The sequence below is a fragment of the Monodon monoceros genome, unplaced genomic scaffold (genome assembly GCF_005190385.1).
Source record: "Monodon monoceros isolate NGI ecotype Baffin Bay Population unplaced genomic scaffold, NGI_Narwhal_1 Super_Scaffold_19, whole genome shotgun sequence".
In the NCBI taxonomy this organism is placed as follows: domain Eukaryota; kingdom Metazoa; phylum Chordata; class Mammalia; order Artiodactyla; family Monodontidae; genus Monodon; species Monodon monoceros.
Window position 1 is genome coordinate 81,682,370 of NW_021703775.1, and position 21,272 is coordinate 81,703,641.

The 21,272-nt window shown below is 37.4% G+C and overlaps 1 protein-coding gene across 3 annotated transcripts in view; it reads right to left on the bottom strand.

The window, feature by feature from the left end:
• CPSF3 (cleavage and polyadenylation specific factor 3) overlaps positions 1–21,272 on the bottom strand; it is a 43,327-nt gene that overhangs the window by 17,401 nt on the left and 4,654 nt on the right. Inside the window, exons 2-11 of one of the 3 annotated variants that reach the window (XM_029232357.1) lie at positions 20,976–21,039; positions 19,740–19,837; positions 18,995–19,123; positions 17,530–17,707; positions 14,407–14,496; positions 12,969–13,119; positions 9,283–9,458; positions 8,108–8,266; positions 7,014–7,160; positions 4,346–4,498 (exon numbers count right to left, since the gene is read on the bottom strand). In XM_029232357.1, the coding sequence (XP_029088190.1) occupies positions 4,346–4,498; positions 7,014–7,160; positions 8,108–8,266; positions 9,283–9,458; positions 12,969–13,119; positions 14,407–14,496; positions 17,530–17,707; positions 18,995–19,123; positions 19,740–19,837; positions 20,976–21,039 (1,345 nt within the window). Of the gene's footprint in view, positions 1–4,345; positions 4,499–7,013; positions 7,161–8,107; positions 8,267–9,282; positions 9,459–12,968; positions 13,120–14,406; positions 14,497–17,529; positions 17,708–18,994; positions 19,124–19,739; positions 19,838–20,975; positions 21,041–21,272 lie in introns of those variants that run through there. The other 2 variants (XM_029232358.1, XM_029232359.1) reach the window with 2 other exon arrangements.

Below are 21,272 nucleotides of genomic sequence, written 5' to 3' on the forward strand. Positions count from 1 at the left end.
TGAAAAAGGAGCGATTACAACTGACACTGCAGAAATATAAAAGATCGTAAGAGACTACTACAAGCAACTATAGGCCAATAAAATGGACAACCTGGAAGAAACAGATAAATTCTTGGAAAAGTACAACCTTCCAGGATTGAACCAGGAAGAATTAGAAAATATAAACAGACCAGTCACAGGTAATGAAATTGAAACTGTAATTTAAAATCTTCCAACAAAAAAAAGTGCAGGACCAGATGGCTTCACAGGCGAATTCTATCAAACATTTAGACAAGAGTTAACACCTATCCTTCTCAAACTCTTCCAAAAAATTGAGGAGGGAGGAACACTCCCAAACTCATTCTGAGAGGCCACTATCACCCTGATACCAAAACCAGACAAACATATCACAAAAAAAGAAAATTACAGGCCAATATCACTGATGAACACAGACACAAACATCCTCAACAAAATACTAGCAAACAGAATCCAACAACACACTAAAAGGATCATACACCATGATCAAGTGGGATTTATCCCAGGGATGCAAGGATTCTTCAATATACGCAAAACAATCACTGTGATACACCATATTAACAAATTGAAGGAGAAAAACCGTATGATCATCTCAACAGATGCAGAAAAAGCTTTTGACAAAATTCAACACCCATTTATGATAAAAACTCTCCAGAAAGTGGGCAAACAGGGAACCTACCTCAACAGAATAAAAGCCATATACGACAAACCCACGCAAACATCGTTCTCAATGGTGAAAAACTGAAAACATTTCCTCTAGATCAGGAACAAGACAAGGATGTCCACTCTCGCCACTATTATTCAACATAGTATTGTCCTAGCCGCAGCAATCAGAGAAGAAAAAGAAATAAAAGGAATCCAAATTGGAAAAGGAGAAGTAAAACTGTCACTGTTTGCCAAAGACACAATATTATACATATAAAATCCTAAAGATATCACCAGAAAACGACTAGAACTAATCAAGGAATTTGGTAAGGTGGCAGGATACAAAATTAACGCACAGAAATCTCTTGCATTCCTATACACTAACAACAAAAGATCAGAAAGAGATATTAAGGAAACAATGCCATTTACCATTACAACAGAAAGAATAAAATACCTGGGAATAAAGCTACCTAAGGACGCAAAAGACCTGTACTCAGAAAACTATAAAACACTGATGAAAGAAATCAAAGAGAACATAAACAGATGGAGAGATATACCATGATCCTGGATTGGAAGAATCAATATTGTGAAAATGACTATATTACCCAAAGCAACCTACAGGTTCAATCAATGCAATCCCTATCAAATTAGCAATGGCATTTTTCACAGAACTAGAACAAGAAATTTTACAATTTGTATGGAAACACAAAAGACCCCAAATAGCCAAAGCAATCTTAAGAAAGAAAAATGGAGCTGGAGGAATCAGGCTCCCTGACTTCAGACTATACAACAAAGCTACAGTAGTCAAGATAGCATGGTACTGGCACAAAAACAGAAATATAGATCAATGGAACAGGATAGAAAGCCCAGAGATAAACCCACGCACATATGGTTGCCTTGTCTTTGACAAAGGAGGCAAGAATATACAACGGAGGAAAGATAGTCTCTTCAATAAGTGGTGCTGGGAAAAATGGACAGCTACATGTAAAAGAATGAAATTAGAACACACCCTAACTCCATACACAAAAATAAATTCAAAATGGATTAAAGACCTAAAGTGGTCTTTAAAACTCTTAGAGAAAAACATAGGCAGAACACTCTATGACATAAATCATAGCAAGATCCTTTTTGACCCACCTCCTAGAGTAAGGGAAACAAAAACAAAAATAAACAAATGGGACCTAATGAAACTTCAAAGCTTTTGCACAGCAAAGGAAACCATAAACAAGATGAAAAGACAACCCTCAGAATGGGAAAAATATCTGCAAATGAAGCAACTGACAAAGGATTAATCTCCAAAATATACAAGCACTTCATGCAGTTCAGTATCACAAAAACAAACAACCCAATCCAAAAATGGGCAGAAGACCTAAATAGACATTTCTCCAAAGAAGATATACAGACTGCCAACAAACACATGAAAGAATGCTCAACATCATTAATCATTAGAGAAATGCAAATCAAAACTACAATGAGATATCATCTCACACCCGTCAGAATGGCCATCATCAAAAAATCTAGAAACAATAAATGCTGGAGAGGGTGTGGAGAAAAGGGAACCCTCCTGCACTGCTGGTGGGAATGTAAATTGATATAGCCACTATGGAGAACAGTATGGAGGTTCCTTAAAAAACTAAAAATAGAACTACCATATGACCCAGCAATCCCACTACTGGGCATATACCCTGAGAAAACCATAATTCAAAAAGATATACGTACCACAATGTTCACTGCAGCACTATTTACAATAGCCAGGACATGGAAGCAACCTAAGTGTCCACTGACAGATGAATGGATAAGGAAGATGTGGCACATATATACAATGAAATATTGCTCAGCCATAAAAAGGAAAGAAATTAAATTATTTGTAGTGAGGTGGATGGACCCAGAATCTGTCATACAGAGTGAAGTATGTCAGAAAGAGAAAAACAAATACCATATGCTAATGCATATATATGGCATTTAAAAAAGGGGAACTGATGAACCTAGTGGCAGGGCAGGAATAAAGACAAAGATGTAGAGAATGCACTTGAGCGAATGGGGTGGGGGAAGGGGAAGCTGGGATGAAGAGAGAGGGGAGCATTGACATAGATACACTACCAAATGTAAAATACATAGCTAGTTGGAAGCAGTCACATAGCACAGGGAGATCAGCTAGGTGCTTTGTGATCACCTAGAGGGGTGGGATAGGGAGGGTGGGAGGGAGACGCAGGAGGGAGGGGATATGGGGGTATATGTATACATATAGTTGCTTCACTTTGTTATACAGCAGAAACTAACACAACATCGTAAAGCATTTATACTCCAATAAAGATGTGAAAAAAAATTTTTTTTAAATGCTGTATACTGTATTTCTTGAGGATTTATAATGCACAATGGTCTAATAAAAACTCTGCAAAGTCTTGCTATAAACTCAGCTTAATTTTGTTCAACTCGGCTTCTCCTCAATTGACCGAAAAACTTTCTTTTTCTCCCCACACTGCAACCAGTAGAGTTTGGGAAGTACCGTTCTAGATTCCCAAATGTAAATATTCTTATACCTATAGAATATATTTTTCTACAGGTATAACATCTCTTCCATTAAACTGGCCCCTGGAAAGTTTTGTGAACAGTAAGATTCAGGAGTAAATACAACCATTTGCTCTTCTTTGGCAAGAAGAGCCTCACATCCTAAGTTTTGCAAATTTTCCTCAAATTCAACTGCAAGAAACGATATTCATCCATTAGCTTCCTCATATTTGGCTCATTATGTACTGAAAGAATTCTGTAAAGTTGCTCATTAACACGTTTGATATTTAAAACTTCAGACAGGACTTCCCTGGTGGTCCTGTGGTTAAGAATCTGCCTTTCAATGCAGGGGACGACGCAGTCTGATCCCTGGTAGGGGAACTAAGATCCCACATGCTGCAGGACAAGTAATCCTGTGCGCCGCAACTACTGAGCCTGTGCACCACAACTAGAGAGAAGCCCGTGTGCCACAACAAAGAGCCCGTGTGCCGCAACTAAGACCCAATACAGCCAAATAAATATTAAAAAAATAATAAATAAAACTTCAGACAGATAATTAAAAGTTTCCTTTAGAGGTATCTTAAAAAGATGTTTGATGAACAGGAGGTAAAAATGCAGACTTCTTATAGCATCCCTCTAAAATCCCAGGTAAGGTTTTTTTTTGGTAACCATTTCTTTTTTAAATTCTGAAAACCTTATATTTCAACATCAAAAATGATTAACTCTTGAAAAGAAAAATCTATAAATTCCATCATATCCACAGACATTATGTTTAGATATGGGTCTATTTTTAGATTCTGAGGGAGAATGCCAAGAGGTAGACAGAATACTGTATTGGATGTAGTGAAAAACAGTAATGGAAAAAAAAAAAACAGTAATGGACATTTGTTTACTCTCTAACATGGGTATGATAAGTAAATGGGAATGTGGATTAAAAGCCATCAGACTGAAGATCTAATTTATTTGAAAATTTTCCATGTGAAAAACAAATTAGTGGAACCAGAAAAAGCCTAAAAGCACAAGGATCAAGGTCTTACAGCATATTGAGTAAATTGACAGAAATCATCGTTGAGCACATTATTTAATTAAAAGCTGGATATTCTTAAGAAGTATACATTTCCCTAAAGGGATTAGGAACTATTTGGAATGGACAGGATTAAAAACCATAACCTTTTACCTTGGCTAGTTTTTCCCCCCTGAAGTTCAAGGTCACTGCTTCTGTATTCCGAGGATTATGAACCTCTATGTGAACTTCATCATTATCTTCATATTCTCGAATCAGGGCTGCTTTCAATCTGGCCATTTCATTTTGTTCTCCATGGACTAAAATCTACAAAGTGTAAATTGTAAAAGAGCACAGGGAAGCATCCTTAGTTCAGATTAATGATGGCTGTTATCTGAATTAGTTAATTATATGAAATGGAGATATACTTGAAGTTATTAAACTTTACTACTTTTAAGGATCTCCAGTCAATAAAACTTGTGTGACGTTTTCATTCTACTTGGCTTTAAAAGATCCTTAAGTGGAACTACTTCAAGAGAGAGTAAAGAAACTTCTTTTCTGTTCCAGTTTTTGCCACTATCGAGATACACAACTTTATGAAAGCTGTACCTTTTCTAGGCTTCTGCACTCACACTAGAAATGGCCTGGACCAGGTGACCAGCTTTAAATGCATGTGGTTCTTGTACGCGACTATTGCTACTCCTACTGTCTCAGAAAACGCTCACGGTTTTCTTTAGGTTTCTTAATATGACTAACAAAATAAGCCTTTTATGTGAAAAAAAATGACTTCTGATACTTTATTTGTTAAAGTAATATCATATAAAATATTCCAGAACCAAATGAAACCATGTTTTAGAGAGGTGTTTACAACGACTGCATTAGCTACCAGTCTTTCTAATTCATTTTCATAACTTATTTTTTACAAGACAGATCATTCTTAACCTATAGACTACTGGTAGATGATTTCCTGCCTGGACTGACAGAAGCTTGTCCAGTGTCACCACCAGGCAGAGGCATATGGCCTAGAGATGACGAGCCCCAGCTCTGGGGCCTGGCTGCTGTAACACAAATCTTGGCGCTGCCACTTACTAGCTGGGTAACTCTAGGCAAGTTATTTAACATCTCTGTTTTCTCTTCTACAAAACAGTCGTTGGTTGTGAGAAGTAAGCGACTTGATACATGTAAAACACCAGTACAGTGCCTGGCGCACAGTAAATACTCGACAAATGCTAGCTATTATTTTTACCACTACCACCAACACTACTATTATTTTATCGTGTGGACAGACTTGCTGACTTGGTTATTGGAGGAAGGTAAGCATCAAATTCAATCCAGGAATTTAAACTGACGGCAGAGACAGAGTCTGGAGAGCAACAAAATGGGACTGAGGATGAGGTGGTGATTCCAGAGAGAGAGCAGTACAGCTTTTCCTGCACAGCTTTAAAATCTGGGAGGATATCCATAAACAACACACACCAGAAGGCACCCATGAACTGCCTACACTGTAACTAAACCTGACGTGCTATAAAGCCAAGTAGGTGAGGGATTTTCTCCACCAAAGAATCTGCTCATTAAGGGCCAATGGTAACTACCTGTGAGGACTATATGCTAGAAAAAACTAAAAAACGAACAAAAGGGCACACAAAATGCTCAGCATCGTTCGTCACCAGGGAAATGAAAATCAAAACTACAAAGAGGTACTACTTCACCCTTACTGGTATGGTGACAATTTTAAAAAGGGAAAATAACAAACTGACAAGAATATGGAGAACTGGAACCCTTGTGCATTGCTGGTGGGAATGTAAAATGGTGTAACTGCTATGGAAAAGAGTTTGGTGATTCCTCAAAGAGTTAAACACAGAATTAGCCCATGATCCAGCAATTCCACTCCTAGGTATATACCCCAAAGAACTGAAAATGGACTCAAACAGATAGTCACATGCCAATGTGCACGGCGGCATTATTTACAATGGCCAAAAGGTGGAAACTACCCAAGTGTCCATCAACAGGTGAATAAACAAAACGTGGTCTATACAGACAATGCAATATTATTCAGCCATAAAAAGGAATGAAGTTTTGATACATGCTACAATCAGAAAGGGTACTTCATTGCTTCATCTGTTTTCTAGACTCATGTTCCATAAGTGTTCCTCTAATTTAAGATACTTTTTTTTTTAGCTTAAGTCTCTCCAGTCCCCCCAAAATATAACTGCTACTGTAATAATTACATAAAACTTAAAAATATAAGCAAAACACATTAGTAAGGAGCTGTGTAATGTATTTCATATCTAACTGCATCTTTAGCTTTTACTATTATGACTTGCCTTTCTCCTCTCTCCACATTAATAGGTATTTCCCATTTGCCAGGCACCCTATTACGTGCTTTAGATATATGTGCTCTCATTTGGTCCTCCCAATAACTTTATGAGGTATTATCATCCCTATTTACACATGAGCTAAGGAGAGGTTAAGTAACTTGCCCAAGGCTACAGAGCAAGTAAGGGATGGAGTTGGGACTCAAAATAGTCACATTGCAAAGCCAGGGCTCTTAAGTTATTGGGGAGGCAGCAGAAAAAAACAAAGAACGCAGCAGAAAAGAACAGAAAGAACACTGGAGCTGGTAGATCTGAGTAAGAGATGCCATGTAAAATGGAGAAGACTGAAGTGCACAGCTTGCCTAAGTCAAAGGGGAGTGGTAAAGGTCAGATGCAAGTGCACGTGAAGGCACTGCTGAGAGCGCTACTGGCTGCTGTAAGGAAGGCAGTGTCTGCTCTGAGAACCAGCTGCTGCTGGGCATGCCTCTTCCAGCCTTTAATGCTGAAAATCAAATTCACAGACTAACCACATGAGGCGGTTTCAAAGCACGAATAAATTCACTGGTTTGCTGGTAATCTGTGTGAGCAGAGAAAGAAATGTAATCCACAGACATTTTCAGTGGTAGCTTCTGTCCGGACATGGTAGTGATTTCTTCAGGTTCAGACATGATATGCTGTTAAAAAACAAAGACAAGTAAACAAAACAAAACACATAAACTCTCTAATTAGAAAAGAAAAGGTACATTTTCTACTTTTTCACCCAGTCATAAAGTCTTACACTAATTTAGGACCTTTAACACAAAAAGCATTCTGACACTATTGATGTAGCAAATATCAAATACTTCTTTTCTCTATCAAGCAAACATTTAATCAGGAAAGTAAGCAGATTAACAAAAATTCGGTATACCTGGGATCCTCGAAGTGAAAATTATAACTTATGATTAGAAAGGTACACTTGTATCCCGAACTATCTGCTCTAAAAAGTCACTTTCCAGGTAAGAGGATTTGTATAAAGGACAGATGTATTTCTATTCTGGAAATCTATTTTAGATACACAGCCAACACTGTCTAAGTGACTTACAGAGTAAGGTAATGTAATAAAAATGATTAAAGCAGGGAATCACAATGTATTAAAAAAATAAAATTGAAGTTATCGATAAAAGATAAGAGAAAGTGATGCAGGAATATTCATAAACTTTCTCTAAAGTTTTGCACATCAATGTCTATATACCTCAGAGTTAATATCAACCACCTTATATCAAGAGTAAGATGGGCAATCAACCCAAACACATTCTCCAGCTTTTCAAGAGAACACTTATTAGTAAACCTCTTTCTCATTAGATGAGGGTATCCATGTGTTTGTCTCAAATAGATTCCCTTCCTTTTTTTTTTCTTACTGCAACCAGATGAGTGCATCTCAAACTTTCATGTGCCAGCCACTCAGCTGAGGACCTCACTCTTCAACCTTAAGAACATCTCCAGCTGCCTACTGCCATCCTCATTTTTAAAAATCAAAACCTGCACTATTTAAAGAACTACTTCAATGGAAAAACCTGGGAGGATACTGCCACCTCTGCAGCCTTGATTAGGAAGAACACGATGGTCTCAGGCTCCGACTGACCTTGGCAAGCGTCCCTTCTACACAGTATCCCGCTATAATGACGCCATTCCTCTTATCAGTACACCAGCTTTCAAAGAGCTCTCTGGATAAGCCACTCTGCATCATGCCTGGGGAGGCCATTACAACACTGGGGCCAATGTCATCAAAATGATCCATGCTCTGAGAAAGAAAAGGAATGGTAAAAGCATGTTAAATACCAAGGTTTGACAAAGCATTCCTTATTTGTAAAGAATACCGAAAAGTGAGGTAAAAAGGTTAACCACACGACTGGAAGGGCCTTGACAAGACTAATAAACATTTTAAGTCTAATTGCTAAGTACCTAAACAGTTGATTTAGGCTGGGAATGAAATGAAAACAAAATGATAAAAAGCAATTAGTTCACATTGACTTCAAAACCTTCTACGGTAGCTAAAAGATAATTAGGACCGTTTTCAGTGCCTAGCAGGCAGGCAGGCAGAAAGTAAAAGGAAGAGTCAAATGGGTTTCTATCCACCCAAGAGAGAACTCTGAAAGAATTTCCCCGAAGACTCACGATGGCTTTGTACACTTCATCAATATTTTGAGCTGGCCAGAAAATCTAACTAAAAACTTTAACATTGTTTCAAGGGAAAACTTGGCTCTAATTCCTAAGCAATTAACTTAAAAAAATAATACTTTATGAACAGAGCCTACTGATAACTGGAAGACCACTTATTACTTGAATTATTTGGGGTATTATGTTTATTATGATTAGAGCATTAGTTCGAATGAAACGTTTTTTAAATTAAAGGAAGTCAGATTTTACTGAATGCTCTAGAAATATAAACATGAACATTTTCATATATGGAATCTGCAGTGCTAATGAAAAAGATGATTAGGTTTGAGTAGGAACAGAAAAAATATGTAACAGATATTTTTCTCATCAGGGCTTCTTATTTCTATGGCAGAGAAATCCAAGTTACTTAGCAGCAGTAAATATTGAGAACATGCAGAGACTTGGAACAAGTGGCAATATTTGTTTAAGCAAAAAAGAATGCCAGTTGCTAAATTTCTGATTTCCCTCAGAGAAGTGATGCCTGCTTCAGAAAAGGTAAGACTTCAGCAAGGATGCAGCCACAGAATCAACGTCAGGCATCTCCTACTACTAACGACTTACTTGAGTATTATCTGTCCTTCTTTCTTCACAAGCACTCACCTTAAGGTTACTAATATGTTTGAAAACAAAGGGATTGTTGATGTTGATCTGTTTGCGGATTTTGTCATTCATGGCGTTTACATATGTCTGGTACACCGCCATACACTTCTTGGCCAAAGACGATGCATAGTATATGGGAATATCATGGAGTTCTGGGTGATTCTGCCAGTACTCATCTAGAGAGATTTGACAAGAAACAAATATTTTGTTATGTGGAGTAAATAGTTCAAATAATAAATGACGTGTACAATTAGTTTTTTAAAATTCAGACAAGAAATAAAGCACATAACTATATTTTAAAGAGGTTAAGAAAAATTAGCCTGGTCTTAAACTTATAAAACAAGAACTTCTTTCTTTCTTTCCTTCTGTTTTTTTTTTAATTGGAGTATAGTTAATTTAGAATGTTGTGTTAGTTTCTGGTGTACAGCAAAGTGCTTCAGTTATACATATATATACATATTCTTTCCCATTCTAGTTTATCACAAGATATTGAATACAGCTCCCTATGCTATACAGTAGAACCTTGTTGTTTATCTATTTTACATATAGTAGTTTGTATCTGCTAGTCCCAAACTCCCAAGTTATCCCCCCGCCCCACTCTTCCCCTTTCGTAACCATAAGTCTGTATTCTGTTTCTGTTTCTGTTTTGGAAATAAGTTCATTTGTATATTTCAGATTCCACATATAAGTGATATCATATGATATTTGTCTTTCTTTGACTGACTTCACTTAGTATGATCATCTCTAGGTCCATCCATGTTGCTGCAAATGGCAATATTTCATTCTTTTTTTATGGCTGTGTGTATACACATCTTCTCTATCAATTCATCTGTCAATGGACATTTAGGTTGCTTCCATGTCTTGCCTATTATAAATAGTGCTGCTATGAACACTGGGGTGCATGTATCTTTTAGAATTAGAGTTTTCTCCAGACATATGTCCAGAAGTGGGATTGCTGGATCATATGGTAACTCCATTTTTAGTTTTTTAAGGAACGTCTATACTGTTCTCCATAGTGGCTGCACCAATTTACATTCCCACCAACAGTGAAGGAGGGTTCCCTTTTCTCCACACCCTCTCCAGCATTTATTTGTAGACTTTTTGCTGATGGCCATTCTGACCTGTGTGAGTTGATACCTCACTGTAGTTTTGATTTGCATTCCTCTAATAATTTAGCAATGTTGAGCATCTTTTCATGTACTTATTGGCCATCTGTATGTCTTCTTTGGAGAAATGTCTATTTAGGTCTTCTGCCCATTTTTTGATCGGGTTGGGTTGTTGGTTTTTTTGATATTGATTTGCATGAGCTGTCTGTATATTTTGGAAATTAAGCCCTTGTCGGTCGCGTCATTTGCAAGTATTTCTCCCAGCCCGTAGCAGTCCTCTCACAAAACCTATCCCTAAGTATTAACGCGTGACCTACAAAGAATGCTGTGATCGTAGTCCCAAATGTTGAGGCTTCTAAAAATAATCTGGTAGAAGGTGATGCTGAATAACAGACCATAACTTATTACTCCAGAGAGACACTAAATTCTGTGATGGTTTTAAATAAAATGTTTTATTAATATTTCATATAGACTTACTGATATTAGACACTTTGTAGTTAGACTTTACTAATTACGAGACAGGACCACCAAAGGAGTTAAAACCGATTTTGAACACAAAAAAGTCACATTATTGTGTGACTATATTTTTAGAAAACTGCTAACCAGTTTCTGATAATTACTGAAAACAGTGGGCAACATACCTTCAAAAGAAGGCTTGTTTTCACTGAAAAATTAGCTGAAAATCCTCATTAAATCCCAAAATATTATGAAGGTAGTATGGCCAGGACATCATTCATTCTACTAGGTACACCTGCATTTAGGAAATTTATTAAATGTCTAGTATGCAATTTGCATATATTATTCCTGTTTTCAAAACAAATTTATGAAGATTTATTTCCATCTTATAGATTAGGAAGCTGAGGCTAATAAAGGTTGAAAAGTGTGGGAATGTTCTTTTTCCACTTGATTTATAAGTGAAAACTCTACATAAGGACAGGGACTTTTCGTGCCATGCATATTACAAATACATTTCCTGCTTTGCCCTCTGGTTTAATTGTTCATGTTCTTTTAGATGTAATTAAAATTTTTAATGGTATCGATGTTTTCATATATACTCTCATGATTTCTCAAATACCTTGCAAAGTATGTTACATCCCATGATCACATCACAGTCTCCTATTTTTTGGGGTGTATTTTTAAGAAAAAATTTTAAATGTTAAAGAAAGTTGAATAACTTGCCCAGGGTCACATGGTTAGATCGTAGGTGGGATCTGAAACCAGTGGCTCGCGCAGTTACCCTCTTTCTATCATAGCGCATTACAAGGGGAATTTAAGGGACAAGGAGCAACCAAGTGTATAGGGCAGTCCTGGCTCATAAAAGGAATCATAATATACTTGATAGTATGGTTTTCAGACAAACACAGCAAATGCCCAATTAAACTTGAATTTCAGACAAATAAAAGATTTTTAGTATAATAATATATATTAAATATTTGACATACCTAGGCTAAAATATTATTATTTATCTGAAATTAAAATTCAACTGGTGTCCTGTATATTTATTTGCTAGATCGGGCAACTCAATTTGACGGTGACAACATGGTTTCACTCTCTTAATTTCTTCTGCTCCTCAGATTACTTTGTTATGGAGACTTCCCATTTCAAGACTTCTATAACGACAAATGTGACTTGCAGTTTGAAAGAAGAACCAAGAGAAAACGGACTGGCTTAGGCTTTAGAAAATTTAGCTTCTACTAAGTCCTGTCTCTCTCAGATTTGCTTTTGATCTGAGGTCATTTATTCTTTTTCCCTTGTTTCCCTTTTCAGTGTAACAGGGATACTACTTATCCCTCTCATCGTACAGATAGAAGAACTGAGAGTAAGAGCTCAAGATCATTTCTAGTTCTTGACATTGAAGCTATATACGTACGAGGCACTTATCAGTTATTCTTTAAGAAGAGTGTATTCCCCAGAAAATAATCACAGAATGTTAAAAAGGGTCATTAAATACAAATATACGCAAAAAGTGACACCCACTGTTCCTCTTATTACAAAAAGTTACACATGCTCATTGAAGTATTTGGAAAATGGAGAAAAGCAGAAAATGAAAAAGAAATCATCCACTTTCTCACTATCCAGATTTAACATCTGGGTATCTGTAAATGTCTTTCCAGTCATTTGTGTGTTTTTTACCTAACTAGGATCAGCGTTCACAGTTTTGGATCCTATTTTTTTGGTCCACTTAATATATTACGTAAAAATACGTAATGACTCATCTGAACCATGATTTTTTCCTACAATATGTTTACTAACATAATATTTACTTAAAAATATTTAGAATTATGAATTGTCTTACTTACAAAATTTTCTGTGTATTTATTTCCCAGAAGTTGAACTGCTGGGTCAAAGGGTAGCATATTTTTAAGACTTCTGATGCTGATGGTACACCATTCATATTCCAGTAGCACTGTATGAGACTCACTATTGCTCTGGGCTCTTTCTGGCACCAAGTCCCTATTCTTAAATACAGAAACTGCAGCCCCAAAGGGTAGAATGACCTATCCAAGGACATGCAACTATCTTGATATAACTGCACTGTAAGATTTTGAGAATCTCCCAAATAAAAAGGAAAAGGCATACCTAAAATCAAGAGAAGCTCCTGAGCCCTTCCAAGAGCAAAGACAGGAATGAGACCTCTGCCCCCTCGGTTCACAATATCGTGAACAGTGTTACAGAACCTTGCCTCTCGCTCTTCTCGCTTCTCATGGATATGGGTTCCGTAAGTAGATTCCTAAAGAACATATCAGAAGTGTTGAGACAAAGGTCGATAACTCTCAAAGAATACAAAAGTTAAACATCAATGAAATGCAGAAGCAAAGTGACCTATTTCTCTATTAATATGCCATTTACTCGAACATATATTGTTAGAACACTAGTTGGAAAGAACAGATACAAAAGTTAGAATTCACATCCAAGTAATAAGAACTTTTTAGAAAATGGAATCAGGAAATAGTCCAAAAATGTATGTTCCCTGCTCAAGATAATTTTGTGATGCCTTTTTTTCTTTTAAAGCGTTTTGCTTTCCATGGCTGGCGAAAAGGATATTTCTCCCACCTCTGTTAAGTCAAAGCTTATAAATCAGAAATGGATACTGTTTCTTATAGTTTTGTTTAAGAATATCCCCTAGACCTTACTCTGTGTGGTGCACTGACCAGCAGCGCTGGCATCCCCAAGAGCTTATTGGAAGTGCTGAATCTCAGGCCCCAGCCCAGCCATAATCAGAATCTGTATTTTAACAGCATCACCAGATGATTCATAAGCACATTAAAATTTGAGAAGCACTGCTCTACAGTACCAGATATAATGAAAATAACTCTTATTCGTGAGGGTTTAAAAAAAACTTCCTTTAATTTAAGGTCAGTTTATATGCCAAGTATACTGTGAGCTGAGCCAACTGAATTTGCTCATGACACACTGCACATGGACAGCAACACGCACCGGTCCCTCACTCTTGGGCAGCTGGGGGATGCCGTAGGTGGTGAGGGAGAAACAGACAGCTCTTCTACCTTGAACTAACTGTCCTTGATATTCTTATATAAACCACAGGCCCAATGCACATTTATTAATTTGCTCCTCACCAATCACCCCCTCTCCACCAAAGCTTCCGTGTACAGTTAATATTTTTAAAATTTTTCTGAGACTCGTAACCTAGTAGCCCAGTAGAACATACACATAAAGTTAGCAGGTGCTACAGGCCAAAAGACAGTTACCATGGCAAAGACAGTGGGGCCGTGCCATTCTACACAACCTTTTAAGATACTCGAGAAATCTGAGGTAATCAACCTAGACAAGAATATTCAGGAGACAGCATATCATCTCTGATATTAGACTAGAGTTAATATATTTAACAGCAAGAAAGTGGAGCTGCACTACAAAGAGAGGCCCCAAAATGAATTTTTATACTAAAAAACCAGACACATTTATATCTGATCATATATTATGCAAATGAGATATTTTTTCCCATTAGAAAAATTCTGCTTACATTACACTAATTACAATACAGGGCAGTAATACTTACAATGATAAGAATATCAGGTTTAATATTAGGAATTTCAGCTGCCATTAAGTGTCTATCTTCTTGTCTTGAGAAATCACCTGTGTACAAAAGCTGTGAAAAAGATAAAGCCAGAAAGTTAGGATTTTGGAAGGCTTCGTTTTACTACTCTCTTTAGCTCATAAATTCTTTTATTTATTTTTGGCTGCGTTGGATCTTTGTTGCTGCACGCGGTCTTCCTCTAGTTGCAGCGAGCGAGGGCTACTCTTCTTTGCGGTGCGCAGGCTTCTCACTGCGGTGGCTTCTCTTGTTGTGGAGCATGGGCTCTAGGCGCGCAGGCTTCAGTAGTTGCAGCACGTGGGCTCAGTAGTTGTGGCTCATGGGCTCCAGAGCACAGGCTCAGTAGTTGTGGCACACGGGCTTAGTTGCTCCGTGGCATGTGGTTATCTTCCCGGACCAGGGTTCAAACCCGTGTCCCCGGTGTTGTAAGGCAGATTCTTTACCACTGGACCACCAGGGAAGTCCCAAACTGATATCTTTTAAAAGCAATTGCTAAGTACTTCTTGAGTAGCTTCAATCCACTGAACAGGAAAGTAGAGATCATCCAATTCAGAGACCTATTTATTTAGGTCTTCTTTAATTTCTCTCAGCAGTATTTTTTTTTATTGGTCAAAAGACTTTATACTCCATTAATATCTAAAAGGACAATTACTGAGTTCCATTTTACTTTCAATATCTTCAGATCCTCTCTGTGTTACACTTCTGCCATTAGTCTTTACATTCTGAAAGTAATGGGAGTTTCATGCCATTTCTAACAGATCATTCAAGTAAAACCAGTTATAAAATTACTCATAAGTCTACCAGCTTCCCTGATCACTTTGTTTTTATTTTTTTGCCACTTCTTGCCAAAGTTTATTTTTTTAACATCTTTATTGGAGTATAATCACTTTACAATGGTGTGTTAGTTTCTGCTGTATAACAAAGTGAATCAGCTATACATATACATATATCCCCGTATCTCCTCCCTCTTGTGTCTCCCTCCCACCCTCCCTATCCTACCCCTCTAGGTGGTCACAAGGCACTGAGCTGATCTCCCTGTGCTATGCAGCTGCTTCCCACTAGCTATCTATTTTACATTTGGTGGTGTATATATGTCCATGCTACTCTCTCACTTCGTCCCAGCTTACCGTTCCCCCCCTCATGTCCTCAAGTCCATTCTCTCTGTCTGTATTCTTGTCTTGTCCCTAGGTTCATCGGAACCATTTTTTTGTTTGTTTAAGATTCCATATATATGTGTTAGCATATGGTTTTTGTTTTTCTCTTACTTCACTCTGTATGACAGACTCTAGATCCATCCATCTCACTACAGATAACTCAATTTCGCTTCTTTTTATGGCTGAGTAATATTCCATTGTATATATGTGCCACATGTTCTTTATCCATCCATCTGTTGATGGGACACTTAGGTTGCTTCCATGTCCTGCCTATTGTAAATAGTTCAGCTCATAAATTCCTGAAAGTGAGGTTCAATAGAAAAAAGTGGCCTATAACTGATGAATTTAGATGCAGTGCTTGTGTCTGATTCAAAATGTGTAAAGTAATTCAGTCATAAACCATCCCCAGTGTTTCAATTATTAAACCTAACTAATGGGAATAATATATTCCAAGAATCAGCCCACAAAGATAACCTCTATATTAATGAACTTGAGACATATGCTCAGTATCTTAGAGAAAAAGGTCATGATGATGAGGAAAGAAATCTACTGAGGTATATGGAAAATCTATCTAGATAGAAGATAAAATCCTATCTCCAACAAATTTCATCAAATTTGAAATGTGACTTTAGATTTGCATTTGTGCTATCTTCTGCTTATTTTCTGTGCTTTTGAGCAAGCGGCAAGAATAAATGGTTTAGCAGTACGCAGCACAAGTCATTGTGTAAAAATTTCAAACAATGAGCAGCTACAAAAAATTTAGAACACTATTACACTATAGCACTGGTTCCCAACTCTGGTTGCACAGAAGAATCACCTAGAGGGAATTCCCTGGCAGTCCAGTGGTTAGAACTGCATGCTTTCACTGCCGAGGGCCTGGGTTCAATCCCTGGTCGGGGAACTAAGATCCCACAAGCCTTGCCATGAGGCCAAAAACAAAAGTCACCCAGAGAACTTAAAAATAAAAGGCCAAGGTCATTCTCTCAGATTCACTGGTATTTTATTTTTAAATTTTATTTCTGTAAAATTTTATTTATTTTTGGCTGTGCTGGATCTTCGTTGCTGCGTGTGGCTTTCTCTAGTTGCGGCGAGCAGGGGCTACTCTTCGTTGCGGTGCGCGGGCTTCTCATTGTGGTGGCTTCTCTTGTTGTGGAGCACAGGCTCTAGGCGGATGGGCTTCAGTAGTTGCGGCACGTGGACTCAGTAGTTGTAGCTCATGGGCTTTAGAGTGCAGGCTCAGCAGTTGTGGCACATGGGCTTAGTTGCTCTGCGGCATGTGGGATCTTCACGGACCAGGGATGGAACCCGTGTCCCCTGCATTGGCAGGCGGATTCTTAACCACTGCGCCACCAGGGAAGTCCTTCACCTGTATTTTAGAAAGCTTCCTAAGTGATTCTAATGTGCAGCCAGAGTTGAGAACTGGTGCACAAGTGAGTCCTGAAATCCATTAGTCCACCTACATTTTTCTCAAGTTTTTCAAGACTTCCATCAATCTTTTTCATCAAAGATGGTTGGAAAGATCCTTTCTGATTAACCTCTTTCACTCACGCAGTCTACCCTCTTTAGGGGTTTATATGTGAATCCCAGAATATCAAGAGGACATGAATGCCAAAACGTATTTCAATGTTAAATGCATGCAGCCACAAAGAAGGCTCTTCCCTAAAGAGCTTTCAGTTTTCTAGGGACACTGAAAAGGAACTAATCCTATGGTAACATGAGGGGACTTTATTGAGATGCTTATCGTTCTCTTTTCTTAATCATGATTAGAGAATTATTATCATGGGGGTATGAACTATGATATTTACAAGGAAAAAGTATCCACTTAATTTTATCTTATGTTTCAGTGTTTTGACACTTTGCTAGTCTTAGGGAATATTCTTTAAAGCCCTGCACTGATTTCTTGTGAGCAGGAAATTCCCGAGCTAGAGCGTACCTTCACGCCCGCGATCTCAATCATGAACATGGCAGCTCCCAGGACATGGCCTGCGTGGTAACACCAAAACTTGATTCCTGCAACTTCCTTCACTTCATGAAAGTTGATGGTTTCAATTTTGTCCATGCTCTCTTCCAAATCTGTCTCAGTATATAGCATGTCGTCTGCTGATATATTACTAAATTTTTAAAGATGCCAACAACAAAAATTAATGGTAAGATTTTACAAGTCTCTGAACTCAAAGAAATTATCTGTGGATGACATATCCACGTATTTCTTAAAATTATATTGTACATATTATGCTATTTAGAATCTCTTGGACCTTCTGTGTATTTTTTTTACTCTGCTATTATAATAAAAATGTTCAGTGTGTGTACCTATAAAGCATGATTTTAAGCAAAGCACAAACAGTAAATTAAGGCAAAGTACTCTTTAGGCTAGTAGTTCTCAACCTTTCTTCCTGCCCCAACACTCTTGCGAGATAAACTCACTCACGTACATTGAACCATGCAGAGTTTTTCACTCTGGGATGTGAAAAGATTTCTCTAAAAGAGAAAAGGTCGTGTTAGAAAGTCTAACATAACTGTTCTCCTGAAAATTATGCTAACGTACTTCCAAAAAAGCAAGAGAGAGTAGGGGTTAAGGACACACACTCTGGAGCCAGATTGCTTGGGTCCAAATCCCAGCTTTGTCTCTTACTGTGACCATCACAGGCAAATTACCTAACCTCTCTGTGCCTCAGTCTCATCATCTATAAAATGGGATTCACGACAGAACCTACATCATGAGGTTGATATGAAGATTAAATGAGTTCACATATATTAAGAACTGAGGGCTGTGCCTGGCACATGGTAAGCTTTAAGTGTTAACCAGTATAATTATTACTAAGGATAACTGTTCCATTCTTCTGTATTTATATAGAAGAATAACAAATCGCATCTTAGCTACCCTTGGAATATACATATTAAACAGTAAACTTCTGAAGGCTAATCATTTGTGCTATAGGTATCATAAAAATCCTTCAAACTTTCTGGTAAAGGAGTAGATTTTCCTCTTGCAACTGGAGAAAACTTCCCCAGAGAACTTTTTCAATTAAGATAGTCAATTTCCTTAGCTCAAATCATCCAAAAAAAGATTTCAGTATACAGCATTGTAAAACGTATTTTGTTTTAAATTTTAATAAAATTATGAAATTCTATTTATAGAATATTGCTCTCATACCTTATAACTCACCTACATTGCAAAGATTTAAAAGGATGCAAAAACTACATAAAGACTTTAAGGCCAAGGAGGTGTTGGGGACACAATAGGTATTTGATGAGTTGTTATGATGAATGACTAAATTAATGACAGCCTCGTGAACAGAAAGAAAACATCTCATTTCAAAACACAAAATGGTCTATATCTTGAACCGTATGCATTGTGTAGAACCAAGGGCATGTATAAATCTAAAAAAGTAATTTACCTAACTTTGACATAATCTGAAAGAAGCCATCTATAAATAGCTTTTGTGGCATGAGTCATAAATGTTCTTCCTTTGAAACTTGTCTTCTGTAGAAACCAGGGCAAAGCTCCACAGTGATCCAAATGGAAACTTAAAAAGAAACAAAGGGCTTCTGTCAGTTCTTAAAATATTATCCATCATGTATTTTATGTAATAAAACTCACTGTACAGAAAAGTTCTATGTAACAATTACATACTGATACTTTCAGAACACCAAGGATAGGTATGTACAGAAGGAAGGAATAATGCATCTAGTTCTAGTGTAAGAAAAGGATATTAAAAGTATATTTTAAACATCAAAATGTAGCCAAACCTATTCTCAACAGCTAAAATTATAACAAGCGCTTTAGTCGTATAAAGTTGAAACATGTCACTGTTTATATGTGAAGTTCCCACAGAACAATGTGACAACACAGTGGCCTCAGGAGATATTCTGCAAAAGAGCTTTCTTGGTCTTAAGTTTCACAAGGATCCAAGGCATATGTTACCTTCTTCTCACTCTAGAGATGGGAAAGTAAGTTTTTCATAGTAACCTTCTCTCACCTGTGAGGATGATATGGTGTGTTGTCTTAGACTTAGATGTCTGCAACATAATTCCTAGTATAAAATACTCTTAAAACACCAGAATCTTAAAATCTGGCAAAGAATGATCTTTACGGTAAAAGTCCTTGAAAAACAGTGTCCTTAATAAAGAAAAAAACCTTACTGACTAATTAGTAGGAGATCAATCTCAGCTGGGTCAATTAAATCGATGTAAGGAAGAGCATCCATTCCTTCTAGGCCTGGGTGGATCCCACAGTCCAACTGAATGAAATAGAAAAAAAGATCATAATTTCCTCCACATTATATTAAAATTCATTCAACAAATAGACAATAATTATAACTGATCCATCACACCATACATAATCAGGATGGACTCTATACATGTGGGAAGCATTTGGAATGCAATTCTTATTAAATGGGCAAATACGCCATTACCTCTAACTTTCCAAACAAATTTAACTGTAGCTCACATTCAGAGTCATAGGACACAAAATACAAGACATCTTCTTTCCAGCTACTTTTTGTAGGCACTATAACAACGAGTGAACTCTTTTTCAAGAACTTTAATATCAGAAATGGTGAACATTTTTAAAGTTTATAGATTCGCTACTACAGATGCGACTATTGTGAGAAGACAATGATTAGAAACTGGAAACTTCCCTGATCAGGGCAATTTAAGTATTAGAAGGCAAAATCTGAAGAGTCAGTCATTAAAGGGTTATATCCTCATTTTGGTCATATCCTATCAATTAATACAATAAATGACTAAAGAGATGACCGTGTCTGCCATACGCCCGTTCTTTTAAGAGTGGGAGAAACAGAGGAATGGGACCAAAGGACCACGATAAGCCACTGCACCGCCTTCCTAATGAGGACCACGGAGACCAGCTCTTCTAGTCCCTCCACCTCTCAGTCAAGGAAATGGGCTGAGGAGAGACTGACTTGCCCAAGGCCAGGTATCCTAGTGCTAACTTAGGTTCCTAAGCTGCCAGACCAGGGCCCTACTGTCACACCACACGGGGGTGGCTGGAGCTCTGCATGTGTTCAGGTGGCCAGTTTCTTGGGGTCTCCCACTGGTGGTGGGGCAGTTAGGTTGGCCAGACCTTCAGGAATGGAAGAGGGACTTTGAAGATACAAAAGATCAGGAGATCCAGTTGACAATTTTACAAACTTAGAATATATTTTCTCAGTTTACTTTATGTTTTGTCAAATTACTAAGTGGAAGGTGTACTAGTTTTCCACATTAACATTTTACACAGACGACCTATACCAACTATGACATTATTCTGGGAGCTAAACAGATAACTACTGAACTAGAAAAAACTACCGAGCTAGAAAAGACCTAACACCCAAGACAGACAGGAACATACTGTTAACCGGACTACAAAATAATAATTACCATTATTTTTCTTCCTTTGAACTCCAGAATAATACATGATCTTCCCACTTCTTGCCCAGCTCCACTGTAAACATTCAAAGGAAGAAATAAAAATGATTGAAAAACAATCAAAATAAAGCCCAATAAATTCAAACTTTTTTACAACTTAAACTATGTTCCATCTGATGCCAGCACTCACTTGAGGCAGATAAAAGTTCCACTAAGTTACAAAGATAGCAAAGAACAGCATCAATGTGGGAAAAGATGAAAAATGACCTTTGGGAGTTCAGGGATCTTTCAGTTGTTAAAATTGTGAGA